General features: G+C 38.0%; 1 protein-coding gene across 3 annotated transcripts in view; it reads right to left on the reverse strand.

Moving 5' to 3' along the window:
* cfap251 (cilia and flagella associated protein 251) overlaps positions 1 to 25,298 on the reverse strand; it is a 48,109-nt gene that overhangs the window by 12,957 nt on the left and 9,854 nt on the right. For all 3 annotated transcript variants that reach the window (XM_033043232.1, XM_033043233.1, XM_033043234.1), the window contains exons 4-15: positions 24,626 to 24,766; positions 22,797 to 22,906; positions 20,661 to 20,769; positions 17,044 to 17,124; positions 15,719 to 15,796; positions 14,281 to 14,325; positions 12,122 to 12,336; positions 7,286 to 7,480; positions 5,207 to 5,457; positions 3,365 to 3,516; positions 2,359 to 2,520; positions 81 to 265 (exon numbers count right to left, since the gene is read on the reverse strand). In XM_033043232.1, the coding sequence (XP_032899123.1) occupies positions 81 to 265; positions 2,359 to 2,520; positions 3,365 to 3,516; positions 5,207 to 5,457; positions 7,286 to 7,480; positions 12,122 to 12,336; positions 14,281 to 14,325; positions 15,719 to 15,796; positions 17,044 to 17,124; positions 20,661 to 20,769; positions 22,797 to 22,906; positions 24,626 to 24,766 (1,724 nt within the window). The remainder of the gene's footprint in view (positions 1 to 80; positions 266 to 2,358; positions 2,521 to 3,364; positions 3,517 to 5,206; positions 5,458 to 7,285; positions 7,481 to 12,121; positions 12,337 to 14,280; positions 14,326 to 15,718; positions 15,797 to 17,043; positions 17,125 to 20,660; positions 20,770 to 22,796; positions 22,907 to 24,625; positions 24,767 to 25,298) is intronic.

The following is a 25,298-nucleotide window of genomic DNA, read 5'->3' on the forward strand; positions in this document are numbered from 1 at the left end:
TTGTCAGGTGAGTGCCTTGAAAAGATTTGTGTTTGAAGCAAAGTCATTATGCTATGTATGAATAAATGGGTTTCACAAACCTGCACATGTTGGTTGTGGCGTTGTAGAGTTTTAGTTTATACTGGTCGTTGGCTGTTATAATGAAACTCTCTTTAGTGATCGGTGGATACCAGGCCATGCACATGGGTGTCGCACTTTGTTCTATTCTCTCACTACTCAAGATCCGCAAATCAACCTCAGTACTATTTTTCAGATCATACTCTACCTGAGGAATTAAAAAAAATATTTGTTAATTGAGGTGTACACCATTCTTTTCTTATATCTTTCAAAACTAGAAAAAGATTATAGTCATTGATTAAAATTGCAGTAAAAGAGGACACCACAGCCACGCTTGGTCAGGCCGACCCCAACAATGCCACCAGGGCACCGACCTTCATGATCAGGTCAAGAACCCTGCACTTACAACAACAGGGACTTGAAAATGGCACCAAACTGATGACTGTATACTGTCTCAGCGTACTACTGCCATTCACTTGTACTGTATCTGAGATGCTTATCCAAGTGCTTATGTATAGTGATACTTGTACTGAACTGTATACAAAAATGAATTTCACAGTACCTCTGTACAGTGTACTATTCAAATAAAGTACCCTTGAATCAAATATAAAACAAGAAATGGATGGAATGAAATAATAACACATACATTGTACTATCAGGTAAAGAGTAGAAAACAAAGTCACAAAGTCAATACAGCATTGAAATAGGCCCTTCAGCCCACCCTGTCCATGCCGACCAAGTTGGCATTATTGGCATTATGGGCTGGTGTCATTTGCCTGCATTTTGCCCAGTATAATCAAAAATCTTGCATACTGAATATGCAATAATTCAAATATCTACAAATGATCCATGATATTTAATTATGAAACTTTAGGAAGGAAATCAGAATGAAGTGAACTCCAAAAGATTTAATTTAAGTTAGTGGGATCCAGATGGGTATCCACTACAAAATAAACCAATATTATAAAATAATATAAACCATTTTTGAAAAGATTAAACACGGATTTCTCATTTACTTCCTGTTATTTTTATACCTTCTAAATAGCACAAAAGCTAATTTCACCAAATGAGTGACTAACAGATTTATGAAGCTAGCAGTAGGTATGTTGCAAGGCCTACCTGAAGCGTCGTTGAAGATCTGCCGTTTAGAGGGGGCGGGTTTAAAACGCGATTTTCTCTAGGCTGTTCAAATCGAAGATGTTCAGCCTAGTTAATTATTAACGAAAAATCGCTGAAAGACCCCGTCGCAAAAGCTATTATTAGTTTTAAAGGCCTCGTAAAATAGTTATAGTAGTTTAAAAATCAATCTCTGAACCCGCGACCACCCGCACCCGCAGGGTCTCATAAAGCAAATATCTGAAGGTAGGTTGTATATTTTTACATTAAAAAGGGCTTCTAAAGATCCCTTTATACAAAGTTTAATATTGCGAGTAGCTCAATTTGGCCCCATTATATCGCGCAGTATTTTTCTGGGCATTTGGGGCACAAATCTACCGCAATGTGAACGTTCTAAACCAGCGCGTTCCACAGAGACCCACTGGAAAGCTGATTTAAATGGGCATTTATTTACAGCAATTGAACGCTAAATTCCTTCCATTTGGTCTATAAATTAATGTAAATGAGATTTAAAAATCATGTTTTATTGTGAATTATTTGTGAATATTATTTGGACATTTAGGCTATTTAAAAATGTTAATCATGTATTAAGAAATGGATAGATGTTTAGATCTAGTAATTGAAGTCTGAAATTAGCTACAATTAGGTAACTAACTAATTATATGCTTTAATTTCAGGTCATCCAAGTAAGATTATTTTATATTTGTTTCAGAATGCTTCAATCTATGATAACTGAAAATTTCATTCAGTTCTCTTAATTTTTAAGAAAGTTATGGGCTTTTGACTGTTCACGATCACAGCTTTTTTGTTATGTCCATAGAAAATCAATAGGGAACAAGATGCTCATTTCCCAGTATGAAAATGGCCATAACTTTTTTAATACTTGAGATATGAAAGTGAATTAGGTGTCAAATTAAACTTATTTTTATGCTTTATCTGATGGGATAAATTGCAGACTTGATTTTTAAAATCTCAAAATTTTGTAACATTGCTACTAGCAGTGCAATTGTATATTTCTTATTTGGTTTATAACTTGATAGTAGGCAACTGCTCACTGCTAAATCATATTGGCCATTTTACTGCACATTTAATATTCCCTTTTGCCACTCTGGGCAATATTTTTAAAATAATTATTTTTTGTAATGAAAGAAGATACCCAAGATGGAGCATTAAACATTCACTTACCAGTACCCTGTCCTCTCCAAGAGACAATAGTCTGGGTTGGTTATCATCCAAATATATCCCGAACATGAGAGTTTTAATTGGTTTAAAGTGTGCATTTTGCCTTCCTAAATACATCCAAGAATTATTGTGAAAATGAAACACTGTCACTGTGGTTTTACTATCCTGCAACACAAACAACAGATTAATGCAAGAGCCATTGAATCATCTGTGGTTTACTATTTCTGGAATAAACTAGTTGTTGGACAATACAAGTTATTACACAATTTATCCAGAACATAGCAATACAGTATTGGAAGTCGGAAATTAAATGTTAATACTGTATTCAGAAGAAACTACCAATAATTATCTCATAAAGCTTTATATTCAAATGGTTGACCATATAAAACCACCCTTTTTACAACCGATTATCTTGCTTCCATCTTGTAGAATGTGCAACAACTACAACTTTACAGCTCCCATGCTCTGCACAACCTGTGGTGTCTCACTGAAACTTTTTAATTTGTAAATTAGATTGGTCTTCTCAAATATTTTAATTACTAGAAAGATGATGTGAATTTCCAGTATGTCAGATAGTGGTATGTCAACATGGCAGATACTGAGTTGATGCAAGACACTCTCTTGAGAGGTGAGTTACAATTGCAAAAATGCTAGTAACCTCACTACTTTATTAAATCGAACCTTTCCTCATGTGTACATTTACATGAACTATTCTAAATATGTCACATTTTAATTGAGCCCACTCTTGCAGGTACATAATGTTCACACAAGTAAGTGGAAATGCTAGAATAATTCACATCTTAGAACATGTTTACAGAAGGGCTTGAAATTATTATATCTGCATGTCTCTTTATTAAGATTTACTGGTTTGAAAGAGCAAATACATTTATATAATTTAAAATTATTTCTAAAAAAAACTGTGTATAGCCTATTTGGATGGTCAAAAAAAATTAGATTATTTCTGCATCCACTGTCTTAATTACTTAAAAAATATATTTTCACTACTCACAACTGTTGCCAGGTATCTTGAGTCATGTGAGAAGGCAATGTCAGTAATAGCATCTTTGGCATACTGGAAAGGTTCGGAGCGCTCATTGTTCAAAGAAAGCGCATCAAGGATGTAAACACATCCATCAGTAAGTCCAACTCCCAACAGTGAACCTATGGAAGTAAGGAAATTGTACTTTGCCAATGAAACATCTTTGGAATGAAATTATTTAACAAAATTTATTTCTCATTCAAATGTGAAGTTAGTTTTTTTTAGATGTGTGGAAAAGGAAATATAGTGTAAACCCATTATTAATTTACAATTGACATAGGTCATGTGCAACACCTACAGACAAATCTTGCTAGAACAAGTTTGGTCCTCACAGTCACCTGGACCCAGTACATTGATGCAAATACAAATAAAGCTCAGTAATGCCTCTACTTCCTCAGAAATTTGAGGAGATTTGGCTCATCATCAAATACGCTATGGAACGTCTACATGTGTATGACGGAGAGCTCACTGGCCGATTGTTTCTCACCCGGTTCAGTAATTTGAGTGTCCAAGAATGACTGCTCCATTGATAAGAAATAAATCATACTAGTATCAGTTTAAACTTGTATTCAGGCCTATAGGCCTATATAAGAACGGAGGAGGCTGCAGAATGTACTAGACTTTACCTGGTCCATCATATGGAATAGTCTCACCACCATTGAAAGGATCTACAGAAAGCACTATCACAAGAAGGATGGTAATATCATCAAAAAACCCACACCACCCATGCTCCTATCGCACTGCTGCCATCAGGAAGAAGGTATAGGAGCCTGAGAACCATTACCTTCACGTTCAGGAACAGCTTCTTCCCATCAATCAAGAGGCTCTTGAACCACCCTGCATAACCCTACTTTTGCACCAAGCTACAATGGACGGCGCTACCAACGTTGCAGCACACACTATGACTTGCACTATCATGGTCTGGTTTATCTAAAATAACTGATAATTTACTGAATGTGTGGTGTTGCATTTAATATGCCTATAAAGCATATCAAATGCAACAACAGTCTATATGACAATTAAACACCAACATGACACATGCCCATACTTACCTGTGGCAGGTGTAGGGGGCCTAACTTGTAGCCAGAAGTGTCCTGGTTGCCAGCAGCATGGCCTGAGAGGTAGTGGGGCCTCCCATGACACACTGCCCCTAGAGTTCCCTTACAAGCTTTGACATCTGGGAAAATCATTCTCAATTAAATATGTAAAATCTATTTAATAAAAATGATTTATCTTCCACTTTACTCTACTCTCCAACCCTGCAAACCTATTCAAATCATTTTTTGATGTATAAACCTATCAAACGATCAAAAAATTAAAACCCCAGTGGTTTGAGTGGTCTGAGGCAGCTCAGCAAGATTGTGTCCATCAGCTGAAACCCACAGAACCTACTGCATTTGTCAGCAAACTCCAGGACAATGATTCAAGGGATTGAATAATCCATTGTTCTTTAACATATTTTTAAAAATTATTATATTTAACATCTGGGACCAAGATGCAAATCTAAATCTGGCTTATCAATCCAGTCATTGGTAACAGGCAAGATCTATCCACTACCTAACAAACATGAATCACAACATTAAATTCAAGATAATTAGCACTCAATAAGAAGTCTCACTGAAAGCGACTAGCAGATAGGAGTTGTGAGACATTAAAAAAATGAAATTAGAGTACCAAGGGTTCTTGTTTGGGATCTTTTGAAGAAGCATTATTCTTACTCCCAATACCTGACATCGAAGACCTTGATACTGACTGTGAATGCTTGAAATACTAAAAACTAAAATATGTACTCATTACATTTATTGCTCATACCTGCTTTATTATAGGTCACGCATTGAATAAAGTTCCCAGTTCCAAACAGCCTGCTGCAAACAGGTTCCTTGTTCTCATAGTCCCAGACTTTCAGAAGTCCGCAATAGCTTCCCATACAAATGAGAGGCAGAGAGGGATGACATGCTATGGCATGCAATGCCGCACTGTGCTCTTGCATTAACATTTCAAGCTTGCACCCGTCTCCAGTTACATGAGCCACTGTAGCATCAACTGTAGACACAACAAAGTTTCTACATGGAATAAATGGACAAAAAATATATATACATTTAGTACTTATGTGATAAGTGAAATTTTGCTTTTATAAAAGGTAAATAGCTTCCCTGGAGCAATGGAAGTTGAGGAAGGATATGATAAAAGTTGATAAGATGCATGGATAGGTTGGATAGTCAATTTTGTTTCTTATGGTAAAGGTATCAAAAGTAAGAGGGCATAGTTTTACAGTGAGAAGTGGGAGCTTTGGAATGAAACTTACAGATTAGCATGGAAACAGGCCCTACAGCCCAGCGAGTCCAGGCTGACCATCGTTCACCCACTTACACTAGTTCTAGGTTATCCCACTTCACTTTCACATTTACTTCCTAGGGGGCAATTTACCAATGCCAATTAAGCTACAACCCCGCACGTCTTTGGGATGTGGGTGCACCTGGAGGAAACACATACGGTCATAGGGCGAATGTGCAAACTCCACACAGACAGTACATGAGGTCAAGATCAAATCTTGGCCTCTCTATGAGGCAGCAGCTCTATCAGCTGCATCACTTTGGATGTTTGGGTATGTTTGTTTTGTTTTTATACAGAACATGGTTGTTATCTGGGACAATGCGAAAGGAGGTAGTGGAATCAGATACAATTACTCCTTTCAAGAGGTATGTAGCCAGGCACATATAAGCAAGTCAGAGAAGGGTATGACACCATGACTGCCATTTTCCTGAAATTACCAGCCATTTGCCATGTATTGTGCTCTATGCTCCAGCACATTCCCTGGCATGATCCGTTGATAAGAGCCAAGCTCCCACCACTCTGGCATGGCTCAGCATAACATAACAGCTATCCCAATGCAGACAGTTGCATGTATTAAGAATTGTTTTGACAGCTGATGAGTCCCTGACCCCAGCCTCCTGCATGTATTGGTTATCAAAGATGTTAGTATTTAACATTTAAAACTCTGACAAATATTTCAAGTGTAGTTGTTTACTATTTTCCAAGCAACCACTTTCTTCCAATGATTTGAATGGGGACCACTGTGCTTACACGGTTTAAACTGGCACAGGGACAGCAAGGTTTCCCAGTCTGATTGTTGGGAAACTTGCGGAGGATTGTGCTGCACAGGCTGAACTCCAAGGAATCCACCAGTGCTGCAAAGGACCTTTTGTAGCTAGTTTAGGTCTATATTAGCATTGGAAACTTGGACATCCATGACAATACCCAAGTAAATCCAGTCGCATATGGACAATAGGTCTGCCTCACAAGATTAGGCCTATCAGCTCATCACGCCTGTGAGAATAAAACAGAAAGCGCTGGAGGAACTCGGCGGATCAGGCAACATCCGTGGAGCAAATGGCAAAGACAATGTTTTGGGTTGAGGCCCTTCTTCAGAATTTGAAGTCTGCAGAATTGATCAGTTGGAAGAAAGTTCCTGACCCAAAATATCATCGGTCCATTTCCTCCACAGATGTTGCCCGACCCGTTGTTCCTCCAGCACTTAATGTTTGCTCAATATTCCAACATCTGTAACTCCTCGTGTCTCCAAGCCTGTGTGAATGTTTTCTTTGTCCATATGAACCTGATAATAACATTTTACTCTCTCTTTCTCTGTCCTTACCGCTTATTTTTCCAATAGAAGCAATTAAACAGTTCCTATAAAATAGTCAATGTTAACATTGATGCATATCTGAAATGAAAAGAACAAATACAGGATAGAAAATATAAGCTTAAAATTATTGCACTATCCTGATTTATGGTGCAATAGTGCATATAATTAAGAAATTATTACATAGAGATTGTTAAGCCATATTGTTTAATTGTGTAGCAGTTAAATAAAGTATTACTGTTATTAACCTGACAACAAATTGTTGAGCTTTGATGGTAGACTCTGACGGGTAAGAGGATTTCTCATTTGCTTTGCTAGCTGGTTGACTGGAGAAGGAAATTGAATGGATGGGTCCCAAGTGTAAATTACTGTACCAATTAAGTAAACAAATTTCTTCATCATAAAACCTGATGCAACCTTTGACATCACCAGTCACAATGTACCTGTAATAAATATTAAATATACAATTACTATCGCAAGAAATATAATCAGTTTACAACGTACAAACACCCACTTACCCTTGCCTTAAATAATATTTCAACACACTCTATTCACAAATGTAAAAATATTAACATTTGGGTCATCACATTCATTTGTGTTCATCCCTCAGACTGAGGAACCACCAAATCAGTATGCATCCACTTTGCATGCAACTGCCTTCAATTCTTCAAGAGATTCAGAGTCCTTTAATCCAATTGACGATGTTGGCTGGAATTGTTCATGTGCTACCTTCTCTTCTGCCAACATTTACTCAGGCAGATGTCACTCAGTTCATGTGCCTGTAGCAGTGACAGAGGCTGCGTCAGAGGTCTGGAGTGACGTTTACAACATTTCTTAGATGTCTGATACCACAGGCTACTGGTGTTATAGAATATTGAACAGTACAACGCAGGAACAGGCCATTTGGCCCACATGTTCATGCCGAACATGATGCCAACTCCATTTATGCTTCATGCTGCCTCAGCAAGGCCAGCAGCATAATCAAGGACGTGTTGCACCCTAGCCACTCCCTCTTCTCCCCTTTCCCATCAGGCAAAAGGTATAGAAGTGTGAAAATGCATACCGCCAGATTCAGGGACAGTTTCTTCCCAGCTGTTATCAGACAACTGAATCACCCTACCACAATTAAAGAGCTGTCCTGAATTTTTATCTACCTCTTTGATGACGCTGGGACTATCCTTGATCGGACGTTGCTGGCTTTACCTTGCGCTAAATGCTATTCCCTTATACTGTAAATGGACCAATGGTAATCATGTATTGCCTTTCTGCTGACTGGTTAGCATGCAACAAAAAGCTGTTCACCGTACCTCGGTACATGTGACAATAAACTCAACTAAACTAAACTTAAACTAATCTCCTCTGACTGCACATGATCTATACCCCTCCATTTCCTACATATCTATATGCTTATCTGAAAGTCTCTTAAATGTCCCTATATCATTTCTGCCCCCACACCACTGCTGGCAGTTCGTTCCAAGCACCCACCATTCTCTGTGTAATATCTTGCCCCCATATCTCATATAAACTTACCCCTCTTATCTTAAAGCTATGCAAGAATTCATTGTCCTATCTGGGACACATGACAATAAACTCTCTTGACTTGACTTGACTCTTGACTCTTCGACATTCCCACCCCGGGAAAAAGGTTCTGACTATCTACCCTAATGTGTCCCATGCACTTAAGCTTAAATTAAACAAGATTCTGACATAATAGCAAAGGTTCTGGGGCAAGAACTGGTCCATTTTATTCTGCTATATTATGCACAGGTGTACTCTCAACCAACAGTTATTAATTTAGCATCAATTCTGGAATGGTACAATGACAGAGTTGACTTATGCTTTAAATCCTCATACTTATCCTCCAAATGATTCTGGTACTTTGGGCATATTATTTCTTAATATTTATGCAATGCCATGCCAACTACCAGTGGTAAACCAGAAATTTGAAAAGAAAATGTGATTTGAAAGCTGGATAAATTATGCAATAATTGCACAGCTGCAAGTCCTATAAAATGTATGCCATTACTAATCATACTTTTGAACAGTTGATGTCAGCACTGCCAGTTTACAAACTAACCTATAACAACATAATATCTCCTGAGCAAAATAACCTCCCATGGGCTGCGAAGCTGCTGACTTCAATACAACTCACCGCAGGTGATGAGGCAATGCTGCATTAAAATCAGTTTAGAAAATAAGCGAGTTCGGTATTACAACTGCGCATGCGTGAGTTTGCCCAGGTCATGGGTCATTCGGGATAAACATTCTCACCAGTTGAGCTACCATGTGTATACATTACGATCGATAATTGCATTGACCTGTGTTTTATACGTATTTTCCAGTTTTGCTTCTTCGAGGTAAGAAAATACGGCTTTCAAAACAATTAACTAGGTGGATTTATGGTTCATTCGTACAAAACTACAATAATTTTGGTGGTTTTATTGGCTTCTCCTTGGTCGCCTGCTGGTCCACTTCGGTGAGTGAGCGAGATCGTGACGATGAATAACAACCATTTTTTATAGTTTTTGTTTTGGAGGTGGGGGGGAAGAATGAAATGAAATGTATGATTTCTATAACCACCAATAGATAATATGAAAAGTATTTGTGGGGTTTTCACCTCTTATTATATTAGTCCACGGCCACAGGCTGTAAGCAAATTTGTTGACTTCTGAATGAGTTCTGCATGTACATGTGTAAGTAAAGTTGTGTAGTACAAAGCTTAGTCACGAGTCTCCTAACTAATCAGTTGATTTGCTACAATTAGCTTAGGGCTAGTCAAGTCATGGAAGAAAATTAGTTGGGCTAATCACACAGGACTTCTGATTAATACGTACTGGCTGGTGGCTGCAGAGTAAATATTTAACCATGAAGGCAAGCAATCAGTAGGAGCTCACAGAGGTGGAGAATTAGCTCAGCTCCCAGAGACTTAACTGCTACATAAATTTACTATTTTCTTCTGCTTTTCCACTCTCATGGGAGCAAATTAGACTAAACGTAATCGTTATCCCAACATAAAGAGTATGTTTCAGCATCGGCATGTTGGCACAGGCAAGATTTGCGTTGTGGGGAACCCACCTCAGTGGGTGCATCAAAATGTCCTGCGTAGCTGCTGTTTCGCCCAAGTCACAGGTCTACCTGCTTTGCCTCGTTGACTTTGGACCTAGCAACATGTGTGCGGAGATAGATAGGGTGCTGCATCGCCCCACAGAGAGCTGTTCACGTTTACACATGGTTGTGGGGGGTGGTGTTCACAGCCTCTCCGGTGGGAATAGTTGTTGCCTGACTTTGGCCGCGGTGGGGATAGTTGCTGCCGGAGCCAGGCAGCCAGGTGGTTACTCAGTGACCACCTGCAGTGATTTGGCAGGTGACGCCAGACTCGACCCGATTCCCTTTCCTGGGCCATTGTCTTGAGACCAGACCAGACCGATGGGGACAACAACAACAGCAGTAGCTTCTGGTGAGTGAGTGCTCAGGTCCACTTCATAGCAGGGCTTGCTAACAATGTTGAATGTTCGGACTTTGCTACAATTAGCTTAGGGCTACTCAAGTCAGCAGAGAATGGTGTTCTTGACTTCATGCCTCCGCTGTCTGAAATTTGAGGGAGACGGTCCAGTCTCCATAGTGAACTATTCCGATTGCAATGGACCCTAAGCCTACAGTTCACATTAACGATAAGGGTTGGATTTGGTGAAAGTCAATAGGTGGCATGGAGGTCGGTCTGCCTACTGCTGTATTGGGGCAAAACTTGCTATTTGTGCTACAGCATTAAGGTAGTCGGAGATAACGTGGCTTGCTTTCGGTGGTTGATAGCTTGTATGACTCCAATACATTCTTTGTTCATCCCGAATGACCTTTGACATAATCCCATGATTCATTGCGGACGTGAGATACTGAACTCACTTATTCCTGAAAAAAGATGCAGCACCTGCAGTTTCTTGTGCTTTATAAAATCTCAGCTCTGAGGCATTACACAATTCAAAGCAGCATCAGACCACAGGAAATGATTTTCAGCACACAATGAGTGATGGCATCTAAAGTTCTCAGCTGGAATAACATAGGTAGTACTTTATGCTATCCATTATTCTAATCTCCGAAAAAATATCTTGCAATCATTTTGTAAATCCTGACATAATTATGGTCCCAGATATTAAGACTATTCAGATAGCTCAGTAGCAACAAATAGTTTTCCAGGCAATTGGATGTTATTCCAAATTAATACTCCAATACACTGCTAATTTGTTTTTAATTTTTAGGTATTTCGCAGTAGTAGAATGTTTTTTCCAACAAACATTGTAAATTTAAAGGGAACAAAACCAAGTGAGTTTCATATGGAGTTCTAGTCAGTTCCAAGGGGCAATGAAATCAAAGTCCAAATTAGTTTCAAGAGTGTGCAGAAAAGGGGCCCTAGTGCGTTTCACAGGAGTGCTGGAAATGGGGCCCCAGTTTGTTAAAGTGGGGCATGGGAAATAGAGCCCAGTGTGTTAAAGGGAGTGCATGAACTGAGGCTCTGGCGGGTTAAAAGTAATGCACAGATTAGTATCTGGTGAACTAAATGCCGATCCATTGGGACATCAACACAATCAGGTGAAGGATTGTGGACTTTGCTACAATTTACTTTTTTTTAATATACATGTATAAAATGTATAAAAATCTTTTTTGGGAAATACCTACACAATAATCATCTTTTGTCTAAACTCTGTAAAGATAAACATTTAAGGCTATCATCCTCTGATTCACCGGATCAACATTCTAAATATATCATTATCTGTTTATAATTGCACATTAACCAAAAGGATTGATTGACATTCTTTTATTGAGTGTTTTTACTTGAATAAAAGAGATTAAAGTAATTCCATGTTTGAGGTAAGGCTCCTCTCAAGAATAACTTAATTCTCACAAAATATAGAAAATTATAAGGTTCAACTTTGAAATGTGTGATTTCTTAGAGTTCTTTGGGGGGGGAGAACCGTAATCAAACAAGAAAATATCAGTATTCTAATTCAATTTTGAGTGACTACTATACAGGTTAAATGCACATCTGAATTCTATAGCGATTCACTGATGAAAACCCACCTCTCCCTTACCTGTCCATTACCTCGACCACTGTAATACCATCATTCTGTAGATTCACGAGTTTTAAAGGTTTTTTCTTGTATAATTTCATTGCATCAAATTGACTATGAGTTGTACCAACAGTGTCCCAGATAACCAAATTCCCTGCAGAAGTGCCAGTGAGTACTTGTGAAGGAATAAGATGGAAAACTGATTGACAGTAGATTCCCACAACTTTGTTAAATGTCTGTGAATGAAAAGGTCACAGTGATAAAGTTTAGAAAGTTAACAATTGAACATAAGTGGAAAATTAGTACCTTTATAATCATAACAATTTAATCAGCATCATTTATTTTCAAAAAGCAAGGGTTATAGTACTCTCTGTAAAAGGTCATATCACTGATTAATAGTTGTTTATGTAGCTTATGTTATTCTGTTTGTTTTATATACATATAGCTCTTATCTTTGGGCTGAATGCCTTGCACCAAGTGGTATAATGGTTCTGCAGCCCCCATCAGGGTATGTTGGAGACTGCTCATCTGCCTGTCTCATTGACTTTCCACTTCAGGGAAAGGTCAAACGTTGTCAACTTTGCTGAAATTAGGAACTGATCAAAGCAAGACTCAATTTTCTGCCTGTTCCCACCAAGTCACACAAGAATCATTTGCTGACATTTGACATCGCCACACCATCTTTCAACCCTGTAGATGTTGTTGTAACTGAGACATATTTAAACGTTTTTTTGTGCCTGAGTAATTCAAGAAGAATATAAGCATAAGCACAAATGGGCCGCTCAGCAACTCATGCTTGCTCTGCTATTCAATAAACTAATGGCTTTTTTTTACCTCTGCAACTTTTCTGCAATAAACAATAGACAATAGGTGCAGGAGTAGGCCATTCGGCCCTTCGAGCCAGCACCGCCATTCAATGTGACCATGGCTGATCATCCCCAATCAGTACCCCGTTCCTGCCTTCTCCCCATATCCCCTGACTCCGCTATCTTTAAGAGCCCTATCTAGCTCTCTCTTGAAAGTATCCAGAGAACCAGCCTCCACCGCCCTCTGAGGCAGAAAATTCCAGACTCACAACTCTATGTGAGAAAAAAGTGTTTCCTCGTCTCCGTTCTAAATGGCATATCCCTTATTCTTAAACTGTGACCCCTGGTTCTGGACTCCCCCAACATCGGGAACATGTTTCCTGCCTCTAGCGTGTCCAAACCTTTAATAAGCTTATATGTTTCAATAAGATCCCCTCTCATCCTTCTAAATTCCAGAGTATACAAGCCAGCCACTCCATTCTCTCAGCATATGACAGTCCTGCCATCCCGGGAATTAACCTTGTAAACCTATGCTGCACTCCCTCACAGCAAGAATGTCCTTCCTCAAATTGGGGGATTAAAACTGCACACAATACTCCACTGTGGTCTCACTAGGGCCCTGTACAACTGCAGAAGGACCTCTTTGCTCCTATACTCAACTCCTCTTGTTATAAAGGCCAACATGCCATTCGCTTTCTTCACTGCCTGCTGTACCTGCATGCTTACTTTCATTGACTGATGAACAAGGGCCCCCAGATCCCGTTGTACTTCCCCTTTTCCCAACTTGACACCATTTAGATAGTAATCTGCCTTCCTGTTTTTGCTACCAAAGTGGATAACCTCACATTTATCCACATTAAACTTTATCTGCCGTGCATATGCCCACTCACCCAACCTGTCCAAGTCACCCTGCATTCTCACAGCATCGTCCTCACAGTTCACACTGCCACCCAGCTTTGTGTCATCTGCAAATATGCTAATGTTACTTTGAATCCCTTCATCTAAATCATTGATGTATATTGTAAATAGCTGTGGTCCCAGCACCAAGCCTCGCGGTACCCCATTAGTCACTGCCTGCCATTCTGAAAGGGACCCGTTAATCCCTACTCTGTTTCATGTCTGCCAACCAATTTTCTATCCATGTCAACAGTCTACCCTCAATACCATGTGCCTTAATTTTGCTCACTGACCAAAATCTTCTAAACTCCAGCTTAATTTGATTTATCTTCATTTTAAACTAGGCAATTTTTGAAAATGTTAACATAAATTTTATGGAGTAATTAGTTATTAGTTATTCTAGCCCAAGTTAATTTTTGACTTGCTCTTTGTAGCTTTTTTCAAGTTTTGAGTTTTGAACATATTATCTATACTTACTTCATCTGTAAGAATTGGCGATGCAAATTCCAGTTGGTTAGCTTTCTAAAGGCAGTCATTGCAGACATAGATTAAGAAAAGGTTGGTAGTAAAAGAAATATAAGTTTGACTTTTAAATTTGCATAAATTACCAGCAAAAAATGACATTCAAATTTAATTCCTAATGGCATGAGGTACATTTTATTCATATCAACTTTCATTTTTTTGCTGTTTATTAGGGATTTTAATAGCAGAGCTATTACTTGGGAAGGAAGACTTTTTAGTAAATCCTTCACCAGACGGGTTTTGTATCCCCTATGAAAGGATTATGATTACAGAATACATCTTGTATTTTAAATATGATCAAATAACTCTATGTAATGGATAGAAGGCATGACTTTAAATAGGGACCAAATTATATTCCATTTATCTGTTGCTTTCTAATCCAATTTCAAATGAAAACTTGCTCTTCAATACCGAAATGTAACAGAGAGCAGAGTGCAGAAGAGATTCACAGGAAAAATGTGATAGGAATAGAGAGAATGCAGAAGAGACTCATCAGGATGTTGCCTGGAATAGCAGGCTGTAATTATAAGGAGAGATTGGACAAGCTGGGTTTATTCTCATTGGAGCGTAGGAGGCCGAGGGTGATCTTATGGAGGTTTACAAAATTATGAGCCTGGGAGAATCGTACCTTTTCCTTAGGGTAGGAGAGTCTAAAAATAGGCGGCACAGGTTTAAGATGAGAGGGAAGAAATGTAAAAGGGATTTGAAGACTAAATCTTTCACATAGAAGATTATGATTATTTAGAATCAGCTGCCAGTGGAGGCAGGTACGATTACAACATTTAAAAGTAATTTGGACAGGTCCATGAAAAGGAAAGGAGTAGAGGAATATGAACCTAATATGCGCAAATTACATTAGCATAGGCAGGTATCACAGTCGGCATGGATGAGCTGCACTATAATGGCTAATTTCTGTTGTATGTTTCTATAATGCTCTGTATTTGAATGTACAACATTTTTTAAAACTTCCCTTTTTTATTTTATATCCCTTCTAATTAAAATAGATGAGGTGTCAAAGGTAATATTACCTATTTCCTTGTGAAATATTTGACTAAAGACATTTTTAAAGTAATGAAATTACTATATTGTATTTTACTGTATAAAATAGTCAATAAATTAAACATGAACAAGGTTTCATCCTAGATGAAACTGCCTACTACCAGGCATCATAGCTGTGCGTTTTCTGGCTTCTCTGTATACACTTTCTGGTGTCCCAAACAAAGTAAAGTCTGAAGGAGGGTCTCGACCCAAAACATTACCGATTCCTTCTCTCCAGAGATGCTGCCTGCCCCACTGAGTTACTACAGCTTTTTGTGTCTATCTTCAAAATGAAGTAAAACTTGGACAAAGAAAATGAATGGATCATGCTCCGCTAATATTCTCTACTACTCACCCAACTATAGAATACAACTTCAGTTTTGTTGTTGCTGACTAGCTCGGTGTTATCTTCCGGATTAAATGCTATAAAAGTCTAAAAGAACAGTATATTCAAAATATGCCAGTGATCTACTTTTCAACATTTTATGTCAACTCCATATGATTATCAGACAAGTGATTTAACTTAAAAATCCAAAATCAATTTCCAATACAAATTCATTCCTGATAACTGAATAAATGAATAATTGCAATTGTCAACTATCAGTTATTAATCACTTTGAAGATCTTTACAAAAACAAAATGATCAATGCAAGATCAAGACTTTTGCAGTTTAAAAAATGTTCCCATTCAGTTAATTTTAGATCAAAAAGTACACAACAGAAAAAATATTAAGACCATAGAATTATGGAAATTTAGTGTTGATAACTAATGACCAACTGGCCTCTTTCTCAAAATAAAGTATTGTAAGCATAGCAATAGATTAACTTTTAAGCAAGGTATGTAAGCCTTGGAATAATCAAAAGCATAGCTAAGATACAAAAATATAATCATGGGATAACAAAGTTAAGAATGGAAATTAATGAGAGGGAGGGTTCTCCCAGATGTCCTGTCAAATGTCGTTCCTTTAAACAACATCACAGAATACCTCCATACTACAAATACTGTTTGTGGGAACATGCAAAAATTGACTGTCACATCCTTCATGATCAATGCAATAATATTAGCGAAGTATTTCATTGTATGTCAAGTGCTTTAGGATGTTGTGAGATCACGAAATACACTACGTAAACTGAATATTTGGATTGTGTTTATAAATCACACTCAAAGGTAAGCTTTTTGTAAGGTGTCTGATCTTTTATTGTAATGACAGAAGAAGGGAAGAGGAATGTAAATAAACAGAGAGACCTTGAAGTTCAAGTACTTGAAGTTCCTCTTCACCACTGATATGGTGGTGAGGAAAGCACTATATCAAACTTGCCTTCATAGATCAGGCATAGAATATAAAAACTGGGATTTCATTTTGCAACTTTACAAAACACTGGTTGGACTACATTTAGTGAGAAGAAAGTTTTTAATTGGATTTGAGGGGTAAGTTTTGTTTTACACAAAGAGTAGTCACTTTTTGGAACTCACTGCCTAAGGAGGTTGTGAAATCAGATACATTTACAATACATTTGGATATTTAAATAAGCAAGGCATAGAAGGATATGATCTTAATGAGGAAAAATGGCATTTATATAAATGGGCAAAAAGTCCTCCATGAACATGTTTCTATGTTGTCCTACTCTATAACTCCACGAATTCATGAAAACACATTGCAATGTATAACTTAAATCATACCTGAGGATCAAAGGCAGGACTCAGGTCCACAGAACAAAGTGATCCTTTATTTTCTGAACTCCAGTCCCATATACATACTCGCTTAAAAGAGTAGCACAAAACACATGGTTTTATTCACATAAGCAATAAAAGGGATGCAAATATGTCTGACAAATTCCAAGGCACAAAACTCATAATATCCCAGAGCAACATCTCACACCAGAATCACAAAATATGCTTTGTGACTGCAGCTCTTTACCTAGCAATGTTACAAAATTTTGAGATTTAAAAAATCAAGTCTGTAATTTATCCCATCAGATAAAGCATAAAAATAAGTTTAATTTGACACCTAATTCACTTTCATATCTCAAGTATTAAAAAAGTTATGGCCATTTTCATACTCAGAAATGAGCATCTTGTTCCCTATTGATTTTCTATGGACATAACAAAAAAGTTGTGATCGTGAACAGTCAAAAGCCCATAACTTTCTTAAAAATTAAGAGAACTGAATGAAATTTTCAGTTATCATAGATTGAAGCATTCTGAAACAAATATAAAATAATCTTACTTGGATGACCTGAAATTAAAGCATATAATTAGTTAGTTACCTAATTGTAGCTAATTTCAGACTTCAATACTAGATCTAAACATCTATCCATTTCTTAATAAATGATTAACATTTTTAAATAGCCTAAATGTCCAAATAATATTCACAAATAATTCACAATAAAACATGATTTTTAAATCTCATTTACATTAATTTATAGACCAAATGGAAGGAATTCAGTGTTTAATTGCTGTAAATAAATGCCCATTTAAATCAGCTTTCCAGTGGGTCCCTGTGGAACGCGCTGGTTTAGAACGTTCACATTGCGGTAGATTTGTGCCCCAAATGCCGAGAAAAATACTGCGCGATATAATTTGCCCAAAATGAGCTACTCGCAATATTAAATTTTGTATAAAGGGATCTTTAGAAGCCCTTTTTAATGTAAAAATATACAACCTAACTTCTGCTATTTGCTTTATGAGACCCTGCGGTTGTTGGCAGTCGCGGGTTTAGAGATTGATTTTTAAACTACTATAACTATTATACGAGGCCTTTAAACCTAATAATAGCTTTTGCGACGGGGTCTTCCAGCGATTTTTCGTTAATAATTAACTAGGCTGAACATCTTCGATTTGAACAGCCTAGAGAAAATCGCGTTTTAAACCCGCCCCCTCTAAACGGCGCCAAAATCGCGCACACCCTCAGCAGCAGATCTTCAAAGACGCTTCAGGTAGGCTTTGCAACATACCTACTTTACCCAAAACATGTTATCCAGTTTACTAGATAATCTTCATTTGAATCGACTTGTATGATCAAATAATCACAACAGCATCTAAAGCAATTTGTTATTTTCTGACCTTTGGGATATAACCTTTGTAATTCACAAGACTTTTTATTTGCACTCCTCTTTATTGTACACATGCTGCCCTTTGGAAACATTATGCAAAGTCATGAGGTCACATATAATCAATGCGAACTAGCACTCCCCACCATCTTATTCAACTCCTCTACTATCTATGTTATTAGTGTGCTTTCCAAATTCAGTTCTGGATGAGGTGCAATTTCCTGCAGCTAAATATTGTAAATTACAAATACATTATTATAAACTCAGGATCCCTGTCAATAACTTGATCAACCTAACTAACCAACCCGAATTCATGCCTGATAACTTAACTAACCTTCAAATCCTCATCACAAAATCTCTTTGCTTTCACATGCAACATCAACCGCCTCCAAATTCACCTCAGCTTCTCTTAAGGGGTTGGACAGGCTAGATGCAGGAAGATTGTTCCCGATGTTGGGGAAGTCCAGAACAAGGGGTCACAGTTTAAGGATAAGGGGGAAATCTTTTAGGACCAAGATGAGAAAAACATTTTTCACACAGAGAGTGGTGAATCTCTGGAATTCTCTGCCACAGAAGGTAGTTGAGGCCAGTTCATTGGCTATATTTAAGGGGGAGTTAGATGTGGCCCTTGTGGCTAAAGGGATCATGGGGTATGGAGAGAAGGCAGGTACAGGATACTGAGTTGGGTGATCAGCCATGATCATATTGAATGGCGGTGCAGGATCGAAGGGCCGAATGGCCTACTCCTGCACCTATTTTCTATGTTTCTATCTGCTACTGAAACACTCCTCCATACCATTGTCACCTGTAGACTGAACAATTCCAATGTAAAGCTAGAAGTCACAATTAAGCAATCTGATCATTAACTTCCGCCCACAAGAGGATCTGCAGGGAACCAATTTAACAGGGTGAAAATATAAATTAAGTAAGAAACAAAAGGACACAAAATGCTGGAGTAACAGCTGCTCAGACAGCATCCCTGGAGGAAATGGACAGGTGATGTTTCAGGTCAAGATCCTTCTTCGGACTTATTAAGTAAGACTTTTTGTCTCCACCTTCCTAGAATTCATGGATATACCACTAGCCAAGATATTTCAACATAACCCCAACATGCAGCCGCAAGCCTCGGAAACCAGTGGACAAGGCTGATTGTCGAAATGTCTCCGTTCTGATAATTCTATGGGTAAGAGTCATATAATTTTAAAGGAAATAAACTGGCCCTTCAAACCACCCTGTCTATGCTGATCATCTCGTACCAATCTACACTAATCCAATTTACTGGTATCGCTTATAGCCTACTTCCAGATACTTCTTAAATATTATAAGTACCAAAATTGCGATGGGAATACCTGTCTTTGGGTACCTACCCTACCTCTGGCTGATATTGAACAGAGATGAGCCGTGAGAAATCAGCCTTACTCATTCTATTGCTGTTTTTCTTCTATTTAACCACTTTGCATTTTTTCAGAAGCCTCAGAGTTGCCCCGGGCCACAGGTTTACACACCAACAATTATTGATCCATGTGGACATATCTTGTTACATGTGTTTAGTCGTCAAGAATTAATAGACCAGTTAAACCAAGCAATAAAAGGGATCACTTCCAGGTGCAAGCTGTTCTCACCCAAGCACTCAATGCTTGCACTTTCTGCCAGAGCTCACAAGCTAACAAAAATTAACAGACCTATCATTCCTTTCTGTAGCAGGGACAATTAAGCTTCATATTGCAGTATGTGACATAACATTCTGCATTCCCTTCTTGAACAATGAAATATTGCACTCCAGTTTTTTTCTAATGGTGTATGATTGTATGAATTCAATTATTATTTCACATCAATTCATTGTTTACTTGGCTCCCTGAAAATAATGTAAATTATAGGTAAAAATAGCAAAGTGACAAATGAATGAGTTGCATAAGGGATATGTGATAGGTGCAGAATTAGACCATTCTGCACATCAAGTCTGCTCCACCATTCAATCATGGCTGATCTATCTCTTCCACCTAACCCCATTCTCCTGCTTTCTCCCCACAACCCCTGACACCCGTGCTAATCAAGAATCTATCTATCTCTGCCTTCAAAATAACCATTGACGGCCTTCACAACCTTCTGTGCCTCATATTCAACAAAAATGCTATTTGTACATGCAGGGTTAAAATATTCCTTTGTATATTATGTTAGAGTTAATGAATGCAAATATTTTGAAAGGCAGTAAAACTGATTGAAAATAATAAATTATTAGTTATGTACCTGAATTGTTCCTGTTCCAATTGTTGCAAGGTACTTGGCATCATGAGACATTGCTAAAGCTCCAACCCCACCCTCATGGTGACAGTCAAAGAGTGTTTGTACAGGTATACTGTAAGCCGAGAAGTAAACACTTAGTGGTTATAAACTAAGTTCAATACTCCAATTTACATAAATAAAATTATTACTTATTATGATATTTGATGACAGCAAGTTACATGATAGGAATAATCAGTCTTTTTGATATGTAAAACAACATACTTTTAAACAAATATTGATTCTTGACCTTAATTCTAATAAAGTGCAATTCTCACACAAATGCTATTTTCAGGTGCACTCCTTGAAAGAAATACTATATTTGCAGAGCACCTGTCATGACCCCTCACCATCTCACAAAAGCCTCGTAACCGTATGGTTTGATCAAATCTTTGCAATTATTATAAGGTACGAAATATGACTGCCAATTTGTGCACAGCAAGCTCACTCATGCAGCTGCCAGGCTTTGTCCTGCCCCTCCTCCCTTCTATCGTATTACTTGCCAGGCTTTGTCCTGCCCCTCCTCTCTTCCAGCTTCCTTCCCCACCCTCCTGCAAGCAGTCTGAAGAAGAATTCCGATTTGAAACATCGCCTATCCATTTTCTCCTGAGATGTTGCTTGATCCCTTGTGCTACTCCAGCACTCTGTGTCTTCTCACTCAACTGTGATAATGAATTGATAATTTTTGTGACATTGCCTCAAGGATAAATATTGACTAAGACAGCAGGTAAATGACAAAGCATTTATCACCAAGATTGAAACTTTAGGATTACCAAACAACAACTTTCACAAATTTCAAAGGACGTCACGTACATTACACCAGAAATCTAATATTTGTAATAGTGCCTAGGATCTTTTACTTCCACCAAGAAGGTTGATAGTGTCTCAGTTTAATGTTTCATTTAAAAGACAGTCATCTTTGATGGTTCATAATCACTGCAGCTGGAGAGCCTAGATTTATATGATCTAGTTTTTGAAGTGAAATAAGAACGTACAATCGTCTAACCCAAGAGCAAGAGTGCTCTGACTAGAAGGCCAAATTCAAGAAAACCCTTTCCTATTACTTAATGTAGGAATTTAAAAAATATGCAGGCATTGCTGACAAGGCCAGCATATTTTATCCATCTCTAATAGCCTTTGGGAAGGTGGTGGTGAGCCACCTTCGAGATACCCTTTGCACTCTGCATGTGGCCTCATTCTGGCAGTGGAGAGTATTAGTTGAGGCTAACTAATTGGGTCTTAGTTCAAGGAAGAATCCTAAGGGCTTCCTGATTTGTGAATGGAGGTATACAGGGACTGGATGTCCATGGTAAACACAAGGCGATGAAGACACTCAAGCTTTGCTAAAGATAACCAAGCAAATAATGTAATACGAATCAAGCTAGTAATCAACGACAATGGAAAGTTTTCTGTTACAATAGACCTTATTTTTTTTAATACAAAAGACCACAGAATAGTAATTTGACAGAGAAATTGTCTGATCCAATATTGGCAGTTCACTTTTCTGATTATTATAATTTTTGTTTGAGATGCATAATATCAAATTTTCTAACTCTTCATAATTCTTTATGTTGCTCTGAATATATATACTTCTCAATCTTCAAAACGTCTGTCTATACTACCTCACTATGATGTGGTACTTGTTGAAATTATAAATGGGCAATATCAGCCAAAGACCATAAATTTCCCCACAAATGGGTTGGATGGAAAATCTAGAACTAGTGCAACCAAAAATTCTCTCATTTATTATCCAACAGCCCAGTTACATTGACTCTGGAGAAACAAAGAGGAACTCAGTAGACTGACGATGTTTCAGATTGGGACGGTTCATCTGCACTGAAAGAGCAGAGAAGACCTAGCCAATGTTGATAGATAGTTGTGGAGTGGGGTGTAAGACCTGGCAAACGATGCTGAAATAGAGCTTCTGCCTTCTTAGATACAGATAATGTACGGAGATCAACAGAAACGAGAAAGGACGAAAAATCTAATTATTTAAATTCTGCAATTAAAATAAGTTAGATATAGCATGTTAGATGTACACCAATAATACAGACATATACAAAGCTAATTTAATAAAATTAATTATTACATACTTAAACTTACCCTGAGAAAGTGTCCCATACAATAACTAAACTCTCTGGGCTTTGGTCTGCTGTTGCTACCCATCTCCTGTTGCCGCACACAGCTATACATGAAATTAGGCTAGAATGACCCTAAAGAATTGTAAGTTATATAAGGAGATTAAAAATTGATTTAATACAAAATTGAGCATTTTAGATTTACTAATTAATTGCTTCATATTATTAGCAATCCAGCAGTTGACATTACTCAAACATTCAGTGCTAATTGCATTTTAAATTTGCGTTTTTAATGTTTTTGAAATAGTGGGTTCACTCATGAATAAAATAAATCTCAATATGTATGATAGAATTGGTATCCTTATTAAATAAATAACGTATGGACTTCTACAAATGATGTGTGTAAGATGAATGCAGGTCTACTTGAACAAGAACAGCTGAACTACCTTTGGCAAGGGATCTTTCTGAAATTATTTAAAATGATTTATTATTGCCATGTGTACCAAAATTCAATGACAAACTTTGTTTGTGTACTATTCAGGCAAATCATGTCTTACATAAGTATCTCATGGTAGTACAAAAGAGAAAACAAAACCGAATGCAGAATAAAGTGTTACAGCTGCAGAGAAAGTGAACATAGGAAATAAGTGGTCAGGCCACACTGAGATAAATTGGGATATCTTGACCCTTAGCATACGAGAGGTCCATTCAAGCCGTTCTTGAATCTGGTGGTACATGCTTTCAAACTTTTGTATTTTCTGCCTGAAGGGAGAAGGGAAAAGGCAGGATGACAGGGCTATGACTTGTCTTGTATTATGTTGGCTGCTTTTCTGAGGCAGCGGGAAGTGTAGATGGGGTTGATTGGGATGGAGGCTGGTTTGCAGGATGGACTGGGCTCAACTCTGCAATTTCTTATGGTCTTGGGCAGAGCAGTTGCACTACCAATAGTGATGCACCTGGATAGGGTGCTTTCTAAGGTGCATCTGTAGAAATTTGTAAGAAACATTAGAGACTTCTGAGGAAGTATTGTGGTTTTTTTTCACCACCATGGTGTCAATAAAGGTCAGACCAAAACAAATTGTTTGTGAATAATTACACCAAGGAACCTGAAGCTCTCAACCATCTCTACCGCAACACCACTGATGCAGGCAGGGGTGAGTACTCCACCCACTTCCTGAAGTTTATGACTAGCTCCTTCGTTTTGCTGACATTGAATGAGAAGTTGTTGTCTTGACACCATGCTACTTAGCTCTCCATCTCCTTCCTGTCCTCTGACTTTGTTTTTTGAAATCCCGCCCACTGTTGTGGTGTCATCTGAAACTTGTAAATGGAGTTATTGTAGAATGTGGTCAGTCAGCTGTGAATGTAAATGGAGTAATACAGTCATGAGTGTATAGTGTTCATCGTACTAAGATAGTTAAGTCATCGCCCTCATTCCATTCACACCTTGGCTGTTGAAAAACATGAGAAACGATAGCAGAGATTTTGCCACTTTGTTTTGAATATTTAATGTACAAATTTTGGTCTGATGCTGGAAAAGGCGATGAGGTATCATTGAGGAAGGGAGAGAAGACAAAATGGATAAGCATAGACCTATTGGTATAAAATCTTAATTCTCTGTAAGGTAGATAAAATTAATATATTGGCAAAAGTGCAGTTTGGTTAAGAACATTCAGCATGGATTTGTACAAGACAAGTTATGTCTGACAAATCTTAATTCTTTTAGCAAATTGTAATGAATTACGTAAAATTGGCAATTGGCCCAACAGATCTTTGGCAGTATTGAACTACCTTTCCACTATTTCACATATCACTCTACTAACACAAAAACAAAATTATGTCCAAGTTACTTGCCTGCAAGAGATGTTGACGGGTAATTGAAAAATTATTCATAACTGCAGTATGTGAAGAAGCATAAAGGATTAACCTCCTGTTGTCAATATGCAGAGCATACACTGGAGAATCTTTATTAATTCCAAAAGACCATATTAAGTTCTATTAAAAGAAAGCAAATTTGTTCTATCTTTTAATTGCCTAATAGAAATATTTGTATTCCTTCCATTTTAAACAATTATGCAAGATAAGTGTATAACATTGAAGGCATGGTGTGTAAATTCATATTTTTGATGCAAGCATAATTTTCTGGTTGTTTTTTTGTACCACATGCAACGCAAGACCATCAATGTATGTTTTTTTACACAGCGGGTGGTGGCTGCCTGTGGTGAAGGCAGATAAGATAATCCATCCATATTAATATAATATCAAAGGGGGCGGTTAGTGTGTGTGTGGGGGGGGGTGGTTAATGTGCGTGTGTGGAGGGGGTGGTTAGTGTGCGTGTGTGGAGGGGGTGGTTACTGTGTGTGTGACGCCGCAGGCTGCCACCCCCCTCCCGTGTGTGTGTGTGTGTGTGTGTGTGTGTGTGTGTGTGTGTGTGTGTGTGTGTGTGTGTGTGTGTGTGTGTGTGTCTTCTCGAAAAACGAGGCGCTAACGGTAACGCCTTTACATATTCCGGTAGTGATTTTTCTTC

This window comes from Amblyraja radiata, chromosome 25, assembly GCF_010909765.2.
Source record: "Amblyraja radiata isolate CabotCenter1 chromosome 25, sAmbRad1.1.pri, whole genome shotgun sequence".
NCBI classification, from domain to species: domain Eukaryota; kingdom Metazoa; phylum Chordata; class Chondrichthyes; order Rajiformes; family Rajidae; genus Amblyraja; species Amblyraja radiata.